The sequence below is a fragment of the Delphinapterus leucas genome, chromosome 16 (assembly GCF_059928025.1).
Source record: "Delphinapterus leucas isolate spDelLeu-1000000601 "Yukka" chromosome 16, BTC_Dleu_Yukka2, whole genome shotgun sequence".
NCBI classification, from domain to species: Eukaryota; Metazoa; Chordata; class Mammalia; order Artiodactyla; family Monodontidae; genus Delphinapterus; species Delphinapterus leucas.
The window spans coordinates 58,746,766-58,760,223 of record NC_143144.1 but is presented as its reverse complement, the minus strand read 5'-3'; the positions used below and the strand labels follow the sequence as shown (position 1 = coordinate 58,760,223).

The 13,458-nt window shown below is 39.8% G+C and overlaps 1 protein-coding gene across 14 annotated transcripts in view; it reads right to left on the bottom strand.

Annotated features, from left to right (window-relative positions):
- The window catches only part of ENTPD7 (ectonucleoside triphosphate diphosphohydrolase 7), a 75,806-nt gene that overhangs the window by 27,587 nt on the left and 34,761 nt on the right, over positions 1-13,458 (bottom strand). For 13 of the 14 annotated variants that reach the window (XR_002643918.3, XR_016388144.1, XR_016388145.1 and 10 more), the window contains 5 exons: positions 12,664-12,869; positions 12,269-12,419; positions 7,957-8,060; positions 6,014-6,070; positions 3,478-3,605 (listed from right to left, as the gene is read on the bottom strand). Coding sequence is in view for 8 of the 14 variants with exons in the window: in XM_089898015.1 (XP_089754141.1) it covers positions 3,478-3,605; positions 6,014-6,070; positions 7,957-8,060; positions 12,269-12,419; positions 12,664-12,869 (646 nt within the window). In the remaining 6 variants the exon portion in view is untranslated. Of the gene's footprint in view, positions 1-3,477; positions 3,636-6,013; positions 6,071-7,956; positions 8,061-12,268; positions 12,420-12,663; positions 12,870-13,458 lie in introns of all 14 variants that reach the window. The other variant, XM_089898021.1, reaches the window with a different exon arrangement.

Genomic DNA, 13,458 nt, shown 5'->3' with positions numbered 1-13,458 from the left:
AATTTAAGGAATTTGAGAGATCATCATGAGATCTATTCTATGGCTTTTTCTAAAACTATTTAAGATGCCTTAATATTCCCTGTGACAGATTTGAGGATTAGAAAAGTTCAATTTTATTGTACCTCTGTTTTTGTTTTTTTTTTGACTTCAGGTACAGAGGTTGAATTAGTCATATTCCTCAGTTCATGGCACACTATCATGGCAAAGCCCCACTTTCATTTTATTTATTTACTTCCTTTTATCCTCATACTCACTGCCATTCTGGCTCTTGCCACAGGCAATCATTCTAATGTGCTTAATATGTAGTATTTGTTTGTATGTATTGTTGCAAAATGGGATTGTTTTGAATGTATTTATTTTAAATTTCTGAAAATGCTACTGTGCCCAGCAATTCCACTCCTAGGTATATACTCAAGAAAGCTGAAAACATGTCTACACAAAAATGTTACATGAGTGCTCATAGCAGCGCTATCCATAATAGCCAAAAACTGGAAACAACCTAAATGTCCATCAGCTGATGAATGATAAACAAAATGTGTCATGGTCACACAATGGAATGTTATTCAGCCAAAAAGGGAATAAAGTACTGATATCTGCTACAACATGGATAAGCCTTGAAAACTTTTGCTAAATGAAAGAAGGCTGACATAAAAGGCCACATATTTTATGGTTCCATAGGCAAATCCATAGGGACAGAAAGATTAATGGTTGTCAGGGCTGGGGAGAGGGGAATGGTGAGTAACTGTTGTGGCCTCTCCCATTGCGGAGCACAGGCTTCAGACGCACAGGCTCAGCGGCCATGGCTCACGGGCCCAGCTGCTCCGTGGCATGTGGGATCTTCCCGGACCGGGGCACGAACCCGTGTCCCCTGCATCGGCAGGTGGACTCTCAACCACTGCGCCACCAGGGAAGCCCAGGGCTTCTTTTTGAGGTGATGAAATGTTCTGGAATTTGACAGTGGTGATTGCACAACTTTGTGAACGGTACAAAAAATTAGATATTTAGGATTATTTAAAATGTTTAAAGTACTATTGTGTTATGTCTCTTTGTTTCTTTCCTTTCTTTACTAAGCACAAAGATCCATTATATTGCTATGTACACATCTAATTTGTTGCTTGCAAATATACTTTCTATACCAGTGTTGCTTTCTAAGTCTGCACACACACAAAAAGCCATTTGTTTAAGACTTTAAGGCTCAATGCCACCTGTCACTTATTCCTTAGTATCAGAACCATGCCTTCATTTTACCTGTTGAATACATACTAACAAATATAGACTAAACAGTCTCATAACCTAGTTCCCCAAATCTGCAACCCCACCACAGACAATCTCTTCTGAATGCCAAACCCACATTTTCAACATACCCAAAATTGAACTGCTTGGTGATAGGACTTCAGAGCTAGAGACCAGAAAGATACTCTCACCCAAACCATACCTGTGTGCTTAGCATCAACCCTGCCCTTTCCCCTGTGGTCTCTCTCTCTCAGTGACTAGGTTCTTCACCCTTCCAGTTACCTAAGCTGGACCCTTAGCATCTGGCCATCCCTTCCTGCCCTACCCACATCACCACGTTACACTGTTTTTTTACTCCAAAATATCCCTTGAAATCTGTCCCCTCCCTTCCATTTCCACTTACACTGTCTAGTTTAGCTCTTTAGCACTTCTCACCCAAGGTTCCCCAACCTACAGTTTTTTCTCCTGACACCAAAATTATTTTCTTAAAAAATAGATTGGGGGGCTTCCCTGGTGGTGCAGTGGTTGAGAATCTGCCTGCTAATGCAGGGGACACGGGTTCGAGCCCTGGTCTGGGAGGATCCCACATGCCGCGGAGCACCTAGGCCCGTGAGCCACAACTACTGAGCCTGCGCGTCTGGAGCCCGTGCTCCGCAACAAGAGAGGCCGCGATAGTGAGAGGCCCGCGCACCGCGATGAAGAGCGGCCCCCGCTTGCCACAACTAGAGAAAGCCCTTGCACAGAAACAAAGACCCAACACAGCAAAAATAAATTAATTAATGAATGTCAGATGCAGGCTTGTGACATCCTCTGTCACATAGGGGAGGATGTAAGTCAGGCACCCGCAGATAAGCAAAGCTTTCACTTTAAAAAAAAAGAAAAAGAAATAGATTGGAACTCAGTCACACAATTAACATATAGTCACAAAATTCAGAGCTGGGGACCTTCAGAGTTTAATTATTTCACAGATGATGAAACTTAGGCCCATATGACTGCCCTACTCAAAAACCTTTGCTGGTTCCCCACTGTCTACAGATAAAAAAGCCAAATCCCCTAGCATGGCACCCAAGACTCCTTATGATCTAACTTCATCTTATCTTCCCAGCCTTCCCTATTACCACACTTGAAAATCCCATACTGCAACAGGCTATTCATCATCACCTGGACATTCTGGGCTTTTGCTGTTTTCTGTGCCTTTGTGCATACTGTCACCTCCATGCAGATGGCCTTCCCTCAACCTCCACTATGCAAAAGCCTGCTATCATCCAAGGCCCAGGTAAATACCTTACTTTCCATGAAGGCAGCATGGAAGGCTCCTATTCAAGCCTTTGCAAATGGGGTTGACCCTGCCAGTTCCCACATTGCTGCGGCTCTCTGTTTAGACCCAAGGTTCTCAACCAGAGGTGATTTTGCACCCCCCGGGGCATCTGGCAATGTCTGAAGACACTTTTAATTGTCAAAACTGGGAGTTTGGGGGAAGTACGGGCGTTGCTGCACCTGATAGAGGCCAGGGATGCTGCTAAACATCATATAATGCACAGAACAGCCCTCCACAACAAAGACTTATTCAGCCCCAAATGCCAATAGTGCCAATGATGAGAAACCCTGGTTTAGATCAAATTACAACACTGTCATGGTCTGCCTGTTATCACAGCCTGTCTCCACTGATAGATTATAAGCTTTTGGGGGCAGTGTAACATGTCTTATTTCTTGCACATACTAGGTGCTAAAAAATGTTTTATTTCTTTTTCCTCTGTATGATGAAACTTCTCCCTCAAAATACATTTTTACATTCTAGTCAGGTAAGGAATAACAGAAGCACAAGGGTGGAATCATCAGTAAAGGAAAGGGAATAACGTTTAATTAACAAGTATGTAATAAATACTGTACTCCAGGATTTATATTATCATGCTTAATCCTCAGGCAACCCTTCCAGATAAGTAGTATAGTTATAATTGCTAAAATGTATTAAACGTTATTACGTGCTGGGCAGCTTGCTAAGTGCTTTATACACGTGGTATTATTTCATCCTCACAACTTTATGAAGTAGATACTATTATTATTCTGTTTTTACACACGAGGAAACTGAGGCTCAGAGAGGTAACCAACCCAAGATAACACAAGCTAGCAATGATCTGAACCAACATTTGGACCCAGGCCATTTGGTCTAAGTCCAAACATAGTGCCCTTCCTTCTCAAAGACTGGCATTCCTAGCCACTGAATTCCCCCAAAAGGTAAAATACCTGTTGTGGAGAAAGGACAGAAGTTGAGGTAGGAACTTCATAAGCAATTTGGAGAGAGGCTCCTCCCATATCCAGTATCCCTACTGTCCTTCTGCGTCCTGTTGCCAATTCCTGGGGAGCCTCGGCATCTGATTCGGAAATAAGAGAACAGAAGGGGTCTAGTAATTAAAAGCCAAAATTAAGTTTAAAGGGAAAAAAACCCCAGAAATCCCTTAAAAAATTGAAAGCAAACTGAGATAAATTAATCTAACTGTACCAACTATATATTATACAAAGAATTACTTTAAGTGACTTAAAACATGGTATTTTGACTATGTATCTCTTGTAGAATATATCTTAATGACAAAAGAAACAAATAAACTGCATTCCAGTAGTTTTATTGGTAATACATTATTGGTATTATTATTTTTAAACAATTAAACATATATTATGAAATAAAGTTAAATAAATGTTTATGTAAATAGCTTTAGGAACAAATATTCAGCATAAGAGAAAAAGGATTTGATTTTAATATAAAATCAAAGAAATTAAACAATAATCTTATAATCTTAAATATGAATCAGAACTATCACTATGAGATCATGATTTATTTTTCTTTTTAAAAAAATACAATTTCCTAGCTCTGTCCACTGAAAAGGCCTAGAAGCGATGATAATCCAGGAGCAATGAGCACTGCTGTTGTCTAGACCACAATCTCTAAACATCATTTTCCACTAAAAGAAACAAGGGCTCCTTAAAAAAAATGGCTGATGCTAGGGTCTGAGAGTAGAAAAAATACAAGATGAGCATAGAATACCATCGTATGCCAATATGCCAGGGAAACAGAAAAGACTACCGGGATCATGTTAAAAGGGTACAAGAGCCAACTTAAATGTGCTCCTACCGGCCAACGATGGTAAAATTTGAGCACCAAAAAGAATAATGATGTGATGGACTGCAATGCATCAGATAAATTAAAATCCGCAAGTTCATAAGAATACTGAAAAAAAAATTCACTGGTTACCTCCGGAAGTTTCTAGGACACCAGCTCATTATTCAAAAACTTGATAAATAAAAGCAAAGAATCAAGGGTTCATTCTGTTTTTCCCGTAGGAACTATATTTCAGGATAACCAAATGGCTAATGAAGAAAATTTCATTATATAAAAATCCTAACTGTTAAAATGCAGAAAGAATGACAGAATTAGAAAAATCACCATTCTGCAACCTCTAATGAGAAAACAAATCTAAGTAATGATCACAATTGGCTGCTATAGCCATTAGGTGAAAAGTCGATAGAAAATTTTTATAACAGATCAGATCAGACTGACAATACCTGAATCCTGAACACCTGTTCAGTCTTAACATGACTAAAAGTAAGACAACCAGATATTACAAAACTCCTGATGTGATACAGCAGGAAACAGCACCACCTATGATTTATTCTTGCCAAAAGAACTGAATCTGGGTCTAATCAAGCTTCTATACCTAACCTCCAGTTTACAGAACAAAAGCGGGGGAGGGGAGGAAAAACATGTTAAAGATCCCACAAAGATTCAGTCAACCAAAGCCAGAATGTGGCAAATTCATTCCATCAAGTGACCCAGTTTTGGTTGTTTTTTGGTTGTTGGGTTTTTGTTGTTGTTGTTGTTTGTTGAATGATTTGGAAAAAAGAGTTTGGGGGGAAGGTTAACTGTTATAGATTAAAAGAGACCTATCAATCAAATGTAATCTGTGATCTATGTTCAGATTCTGATCTGAACAAGACAACTACAAATAAATATTCTTGATACAATCGGGGAACTCTCTACCTAGGTATGAGATGGTTGTTATCAATACATGATATTAGGAATTGTTAAGTTTGTTAAGTTTAAAAATGGAACTGAGGGGGAATTCCCTGTCTGTCCAGTGGTTAAGACTCCACGCTTTCACTGCTGAGGGCCCAGGTTCAATCCCTGGTTGGGGAACTAAGATCCCACAAGCTGCATGGCATGGTGCAGCAAAACAATTTAAAAAAAAAAAAGAAAAAAATCAAATAAAAATGGAACTGTGGATATTTTTGTTGGTTTGTTTTGAAACTCCTTATCTATTAGAGGTATTACTGAAGTACATGAAGACAAAGTGATTATGTGTGGTGTTTGCTTTTAAAAATCCAGTAGGGTTACAGCAGAAAATAACACAACATTGTAAAGCAATTATACTCCAATAAAGATATTTTTTAAAAAATCCAGTAGGGGAAAAAACCTGTGTTGTATGGAAGGAGTGTGGGAACAAAACAATGGCAAATTGTTAATAACTGTTGAAACTAGGTAATGGGTTCATGGAGGTTCATTTTATTAATTACTCTACTTTTGTGAATGCCTGAAACTTTCCATATTAAAAAGTTAAAAAGAAATAAAAGAAAGCAAATTACGACTGGGAAATGAAGCATCTTAAGTTTTGAAAAAAGAAAGAAAAAAAAAGAAAGAAAACTCAAAATTAGCACTTACATGCTACTGATAGGTTATGACATAAACCTACAGCCCTTAGAACTGTCATAAGAAGACAATACTACTCACCATCCTCATGGTCGAATCTTCCCAAAACAAAGTTGATTCCAATCCATGCATAAACCCCTAAGTAAGAAATATAAAAGCCCTTGCTTAATCCTCTACTGCTATAGCATGTATATAACTCTCCCAGGGCTGCTCTTTTCCTCCTTTTCTTGGAAAAAAAGTGATAACAGTATTTTATTCCACACTCTCAGTGGATGAATTTAAAATCTTTTATCTTGTGATGTTTTTCCCTTTTAAAATTATTTGCATTTTCTAAATTTCTTACAATGAATAGGAATTAATGTATAAAAATAAATGTAAAAAGATAAAAGTCTTGGAGTTCTAGTTCTGGGCAAGCACACTCACCCTGTCTCCCTACTGACTACAAGTATAAACTCTGGATAGACTGTTTGGAGCAGCTTTCTGAGAACTCTGAAAGTAAATGATAGTGGGCACACTGGGACAGAGATCAGACTTTAAAGTACCACCAAAACCACAGTGAGTTTCCCATTTTTCCCCCTCAGATACTGCCTGGCCTGGACTCAAAATCAGCTTGAAATACAAAAGTACACACCAGATGTGGACAGAAAGAACTTCAAGACCTTGCTTTGTGGTCCAAGGATCAGAAAAGGGGACTCCAAAGGTTCAGAAAGAGTGGCAAGAAATTCCTTGCTTTTTTAAAAATTCTGTTCTCTCCTACCCCAGGCAATCTTGCAACAGCAGAGGTAGAGACTGGGTAGATGCCTAAACCAGGCATGTGAGAGATGTGAATCCTTCTTTCTGACCAGAGGAGCTACAGCCTCAAGAGCTGGGGCAAATCCCTATTGCTTTCTTTTTCTCCCTCCGTCCTCTACCACTTAGCCTTGGATATAGATGCAGTCATGGGAAATGCACGGCAGAGTGGGCAAATTAAATCCCTGGCTTTCTGACCTAAGGACCATGAAAGTGAACCTCAGGGAACCAGAAAGTATTGGGGAGACTGTGGAGAGTGGGGAATAAACTGGTGTAGGAACTCCTGGACTCACATGCATGATCTGACTCTAAACAACATATCAAAGCTTTTGAGAACTGACATACTGGCTAGTCAACACATTTGTATGGGGCTGTGCCCAGGTTCAGACGGGCCACTGGCTGGCACACACATGGGACAAATCCAAATAGCCGTGCCAAAGCTTTGAAAAATGAATCAGCAGAATCACAGCCCACAGAAGCCAGGTCAGAACTTAAGGCTTGAACCTAACCAGTCTGCTAAGACAAAAATTAACATTCTCTTTATGATTGAAACAAGACCCAGGGCCTAACAATGTAATATTCAAAATATCCAGGATACAATATAAAATGACTTGTCAGGGCTTCCCTGGTGGCGCAGTGGTTGAGAGTCCGCCTGCCGATGCAGGGGACACGGGTTCGTGCCCCGGTCCGGGAAGATCCCACATGCCGCGGAGCGGCTGGGCCCGTGAGCCATGGCCGCTGAGCCTGCGCGTTCGGAGCCTGTGCTCCGCAACGGGAGAGGCCACAACAGTGAGAGGCCCGTGTACCGCAAAGAAAAAAAAAAAAAAATGACTTGTCATACAAAGAACTAGGAAAATCTCAACCTTTCCAATCTCAAGGGAAAAGATGCCAACCCTGAGATGACACAGGTGTTGGAATTATCAAATAAAGCAGCTATACAGCCAGGAAATAAGAGCAGTCTTCCAATGAATGGAAAGATAGAAAGTCTCAGCAAAGAAATGGAGTAAAACCAAATGGGAATTTTAGGACTGAAAAAGGCAATACTGAGGTTGAAAAAGGTGAATCTTTTCCTTTATGTGAACTGCAACTAGAAGACAAAAGATTTTCTGTTTTTCAAGAAATTGAAACATAATTCATCATACAGGCCACATTTGGGCTACATGAGAACATGCATTCAACTCCACCCCAAAACTACAAACCCCAAGTGCAAGCTTTTACTCCTCAAGGCCCAATACCTTCCTGCTTCCCAGAGATCACTTCTGCCTGAGACTGAGAAAAGAGGAAGTCAAACTCCAGAGGTAAATCTTTCACTAGATCAGCCAAGATAGCCAACTGCTTCCTGCAAGAAAGAACAAAAAACCTGAGTTAATGGTTAAACTCTCTTCTCACAAACAACCTCAACTTGACCTTCTACTTAGCCTTGTTAGACCTCGCTGTTCACCTACCCAAGACACTTGATCTCTGCTTCTGTTTGGTACCCCCTTCGAGATTTCAAAGGTTTAAAATTACTCAAAAGTATAGCCTCCTCAGGGCAGGAATAAAGACATAGACATAGCGAGTGGACTTGTGAACACGGGGCGGGCAGGGTGGGGGGAAGCTGGGGCAAAGTGAGAGTAGCATCGACATATATACACTACCGAATGTAAAATAGATGGCTGGTGGGAAGCAGCAGCATAGCACAGGGAGATCAGCTCAGTGCTTTGCGATGACCGAGAGGGGTGGGATAGGGAGGGTGGGAGGGAGATGCAAGAGGGAGGAGATATGGGGATATATGTATGCATATGGCTGATTCACTTTGTTGTATAACAGAAACTAACACAGTATTGTGAAGCAATTATACTCCAATAAAGATCTATTTTAAAAAAAAGTATAGCCTCCTTCTTAAAAGGCAATATGGTAACAGTAATACTTATCCTTTATACAATGTTACAATTCAAATAGTATTAAAAGATGAGACTATGGTTCTATGCCTCTCACAGGCTAAGTATGGACAAGCTACAGGAAACTGAAACACAGTTTCATAATCTATAAAACAGATGTAATTACGTTACTCCTAACCACTATGAAAGGAAGCTGTTAAATTGAGGAACACAATCTCATCCTTAGATCTCACACAATACAGAAAAAGTGTCTCACATCACCACATAAGAAGCACTGTTTGGCCCACAAATTTTTACATGATCCTTTACATTAACAATGAACTTTTAAACCTCCTTTTCCATATTTCAAGGTTGATTTTTTTTTTCTTTATAAAAATCTTATCATTTGGAAAACCCAGACCAGGATCAAAATCCAAAGGTCATAATTTGGGGATGACGCTTGAAGCTTAGTATCTACAGCGCTGTTTTGTCCTCTAAAGTTTTATGTTATTAGTATTATCAGATAAAAACAAGCAAAGAAACAAAGCTAGAAGTAATCATATAAATCTAGAGACAATGCTCGTTAAAAATAAGAGCAATTATCTTGGATTTTTAAAATTACTCATTACAAAAATATTCTGCTGGCTATCCTGGTTGCCAGCATGACTTGGTGAAGAATGTTATTAGCACTTGAAAGTGAAAATTACATTTAAAGTAATAATCTTCCAATATATAACGTCATTGTTATACACAAGAAATTTTTATGATAAAAATTTCATATGGGGAACTAGAGGTGCTATTTTGCCCTCCTTATTGGATATGGTTCTAAACTACCCAAAGAAGAGGGCTTGCTGGTTTCGGTGATGACATGGAAGAATGGGTACCAACACACACTGCTGTTTGGAATATAAATTACTGGTACAACCTTTCTAAAGGGCAATCTGGGACTAGGTATCAAAGTTTTTAATGTGCTTAACCTTTGACCCAGCAACTACATTTTAAGACATTTATTGCAATGAAATCATCAGATAAGAATACAGAGAGAAAAAATACTACAGCATTATTTATAACAATGAAAAACTGGAAATAACCTAAATGCACATATATCAGTAGTGACTGGCTAAATAATTTACGGGATAGTCATGCAATGTAATAGTACACAGATGTTAAAAGAAATGAGGTCAATTTATATCTACATGTATTGACATGAAAAGATGTCCAATATATTTTGAGTTCCAACAGGTTACAAAACAGTACATATAATATGATCCCAATTTATGTTAATAAACAAAACACTCTTCATGTATTACACAGGATAGGACAGAACTTTCATTTTCTAAAATTCAATATTGTTTCTTTTTTAAAAAAAAACATTTTATGGCAAAACATTGACAATTGTTGAAGCTGGGTGGCAAGTAAATGCGGATTCATTACATCATTCTCTCTACTTCTATATACATTTGAAATTTCCCATAATAAAGTTTTTTTTCTTAAATTATCACTTCGTAATTCTTTAAAGGTATTTCCATCACAAACTAAAAAGGCAGTGGAACAAATTCTGTTAGTCTAGGCCTTCGGCAAAAAAATAAAACCTAGTGCTAATAAATCCAAAATACAGTCCAGGGGATTCAAACCCATTTTGAATATTGCTCACAAATGCTAATAAATTAACAAAGCATTAATTATACAAAACAGGTTCTTGCAGTGATTGTTACACTTACGTCAACAACTATAGCTACCTTAGAGGTAGCAATGATTTCATAAGCCCAGGGTAGATCTAGGCATTATTAAAAGAGCTGATCAAAAAACAAGTTAGGGCTTCCCTGGTGGCGCAGTGGTTGAGAGTCCGCCTGCCGATACAGGGGACACGGGTTTGTGCCCCGGTCCGGGAAGATCCCACATGCTGCGGAGCGGCTGGGCCCGTGAGCCATGGCCGCTGAGCCTGCGCGTCCGGAGCCTGTACTCCGCAATGGGAGAGGCCACAGCAGTAAGAGGCCCGCGTACCGCAAAAAAAAAAAAAAAAAGTTAAAGGCAAGTTCTTTAAAAATTCTTAAGATAAAATAAATACTAATATTCAGAGCTTCCACGATGACAGGGAACATCTTAGACAAATGGGGTGGAGCTACATAGTTGATTTTGTTTAAATAGAAACTTCTTTGACAAACAGAGGAAAGGCTGGGCAGTGCCAGGAGATGAGGCAATCCTCTCCTTTGCTCCAGACACACAAAATGTGGCCATTTCATCACCCTGCTGGTTGGCTCTGCCTTTTTGACCTCCGAGTCAGCTTTTTCTCTGGCCCTCCACTCTCCTTCCTTGTTTGTGAGACCTTAGTCCACTCACAGCCCTGTGATGTGGCACCACTTATGTCATCCATACTCTTCACATGGTTTCTAAAAGTTTGAATGATGTATTACTTATGTCAAAAACAAAAATTCTAAATTTCACGAGTAGTATGATTACAATTTTGTAGAAGTTACACATAGATATACAGAGAGAAAGGAATAGGACAAAATGAAACAGTTTTGATAGGGCAGTAGAATTATAACTTCTTTGTTTTGATTTTAAGATTTCCTTTAATGATGTAAGGTTCTAGCAATAGCATTTTAAACTTTAGTTTTAAAAATAAGTAAAAACAAACCAAAAAAAAAATTTAAAGATCAAGATGTATGGGAAAACAAGGAGCTAGAAGGCCTTTCAGATTGACAAATGGCTACATAAAATAATCTGCTTCTCAACAGTAAACCAGTAACTCTGTGTCTGAGCAGAAGGAAAGTAGTCAACTGGAAGAAGTGTTGACATACATGTCTGGCACAAGCAGAATGGAGCCCTACACACATGGCAGAGGTTTTCATTGCTGTTGGCCAAGTACATGAAATGAAACTTTGTGGAAAAGGGAACTGCTATTTATCAAGGAAAAACATTTAAGCTAATAAAAAATACCCTATGACTATGAGACTGTGAACATTGCAGAAGGATGGGTGCTCAAGTTAAGGGAGCTCATTCCTACCTCAAGACCATAAGTATGGAGGGGTCAGGGAGGTGTCAAAAGGGAGCAATCACAAACAAGGAGGGGTCTGACCTAAGCATAGCTGCTGCCTCTTCGTCTTCCTCCTCTTTCAGTGAAGGAAGAAGGATCAGGTGGCAAAAAGCCAGGCTAAACTGCCAAGGTCAAGTGGAAAAGACTTAACCAGCAGGGGTTGAAAAAAGTGGTCTAAAGCAATGGAGGCTAAGCTTTGCAAGTAGCACCAACTATCATCAGGGAGCCAGGCAAAGTTATAGAGAAAACCCCATTCCTCCCAGAGCCCTCCTACTAGACCCCAGGTACCCAGTCCCTCAGGTGACCCTCCTACTACCCTTCTGAAATTATGCTCCCCTTCTAGGTGCCTCATGATCCAAATTTATTACATCACCACTGCTCCCAACCCTCAATCAAAACTAAGAATCATTACAACCATCTCAAATAGATATTGATCCCAAAGAAGCAAACGACATGGAGGTGTGATCAACTGATTGCGAAATAACGGGGTGTAGGAGTGGCTCTGCTCTATTTTGAGCAAGAAGTCTTTTAGTGCCACCTGTCAACTCTGTGTGCTGTACCCACATCCTGCCTTCAGACCAGGGAACCACAGAGAATAATGTATAAAACTGCACTTTCAACTCTTGGGCCACCCACTCTCCTGCATCTCACCTCTCGGAGAGAAGCCTCATGCCTGCTGTGCATAGGATGTAAAGGGGGGTCTCCTTGTGCTTCCTCACAGGCACATGAGCAGCAGCAAAGCTCAGCAGAGGACGAAGGTAATCGCTGGCATGTTCTGGAGTGTCTGCCATTGCAGAGATTCCTTAAGTAAGATAAAATACTTTCTTTAAAGAGCAGATCACATAGACTCAGAAGACTGATACCCCATAAGGTTCTGTTTAAGATCCTAAACATTTATTTCATAAGAGAAGGGTAGCAATGAATCCCTCCCATTATCCAGAACCTCCAGAAGAAAAGGGTAGCTTTCTTTCCCCCTCTTCTCTTCTGTCCTCTCATTTCTGTAGCAGATAAAAGAGACTGACAATGAAATATATTCCATTTAGTACCTGGCTTGATTTTTTTAACCACTGGTTGGCTGTTACGGTCTCTCATCTGTTTGATGTCCAACAAGTCATGAGGATTCCCATTATGTCTTGGCCAGAAATAAACAAAAATCCGAGAGCCACTGCTGCCACAGTCCACAACAAGTCCATAATTTAGATTTGGGTCTTCAGTGTCAGTAGCTTCAAGATCTCCTACTCGAGCCAAATACCTAAGCCGGGCAAAAAGAGAAACTAGTGTTAAGCAAATAGCACCACCACTTAATTCATCTGTTCGTGAGTCTTCATTAAGTGCCTACATGTGCCAGGCACATGGGACTACACATCCTAACAAAGGAATGAAACAATATTGATCATATTTACTGATGTATATGAGGCAACAGCTGGTTTATACTGAAATTAGGTAACCAAAAGACTCCCCTAAGTTTGGGGTTAGTTCTGAAACTGGCCAGGGTAGCAAATCTTTTACTAAGCATTAAAGGGCTTCTAGGCCTGAGTAAATACTGAGCCACTAAATTTGAGGGTGGTTTGCTATGCACACTAGATAACTAAAGCAATTCTAATAATTTCTTCTCTATCTATCCTTTCTGTATATAAACATGAAGAATATGGCGGAATGATATCTGGCTGACAGCAGGAAGATGGAACAAGTAAAGATGTTACCACCAAAATCCCAAGGTTTGAGTCTCAGCTCTAGCACTTTCTATGTTTTGTGACCTTCAGGAAATTACTTCTCTCAAGCTGTTCCCTCATCTGTGAAATGAGGGTAGTTAGGAGTCTCTACTCTCAGAGAGGCAAAAA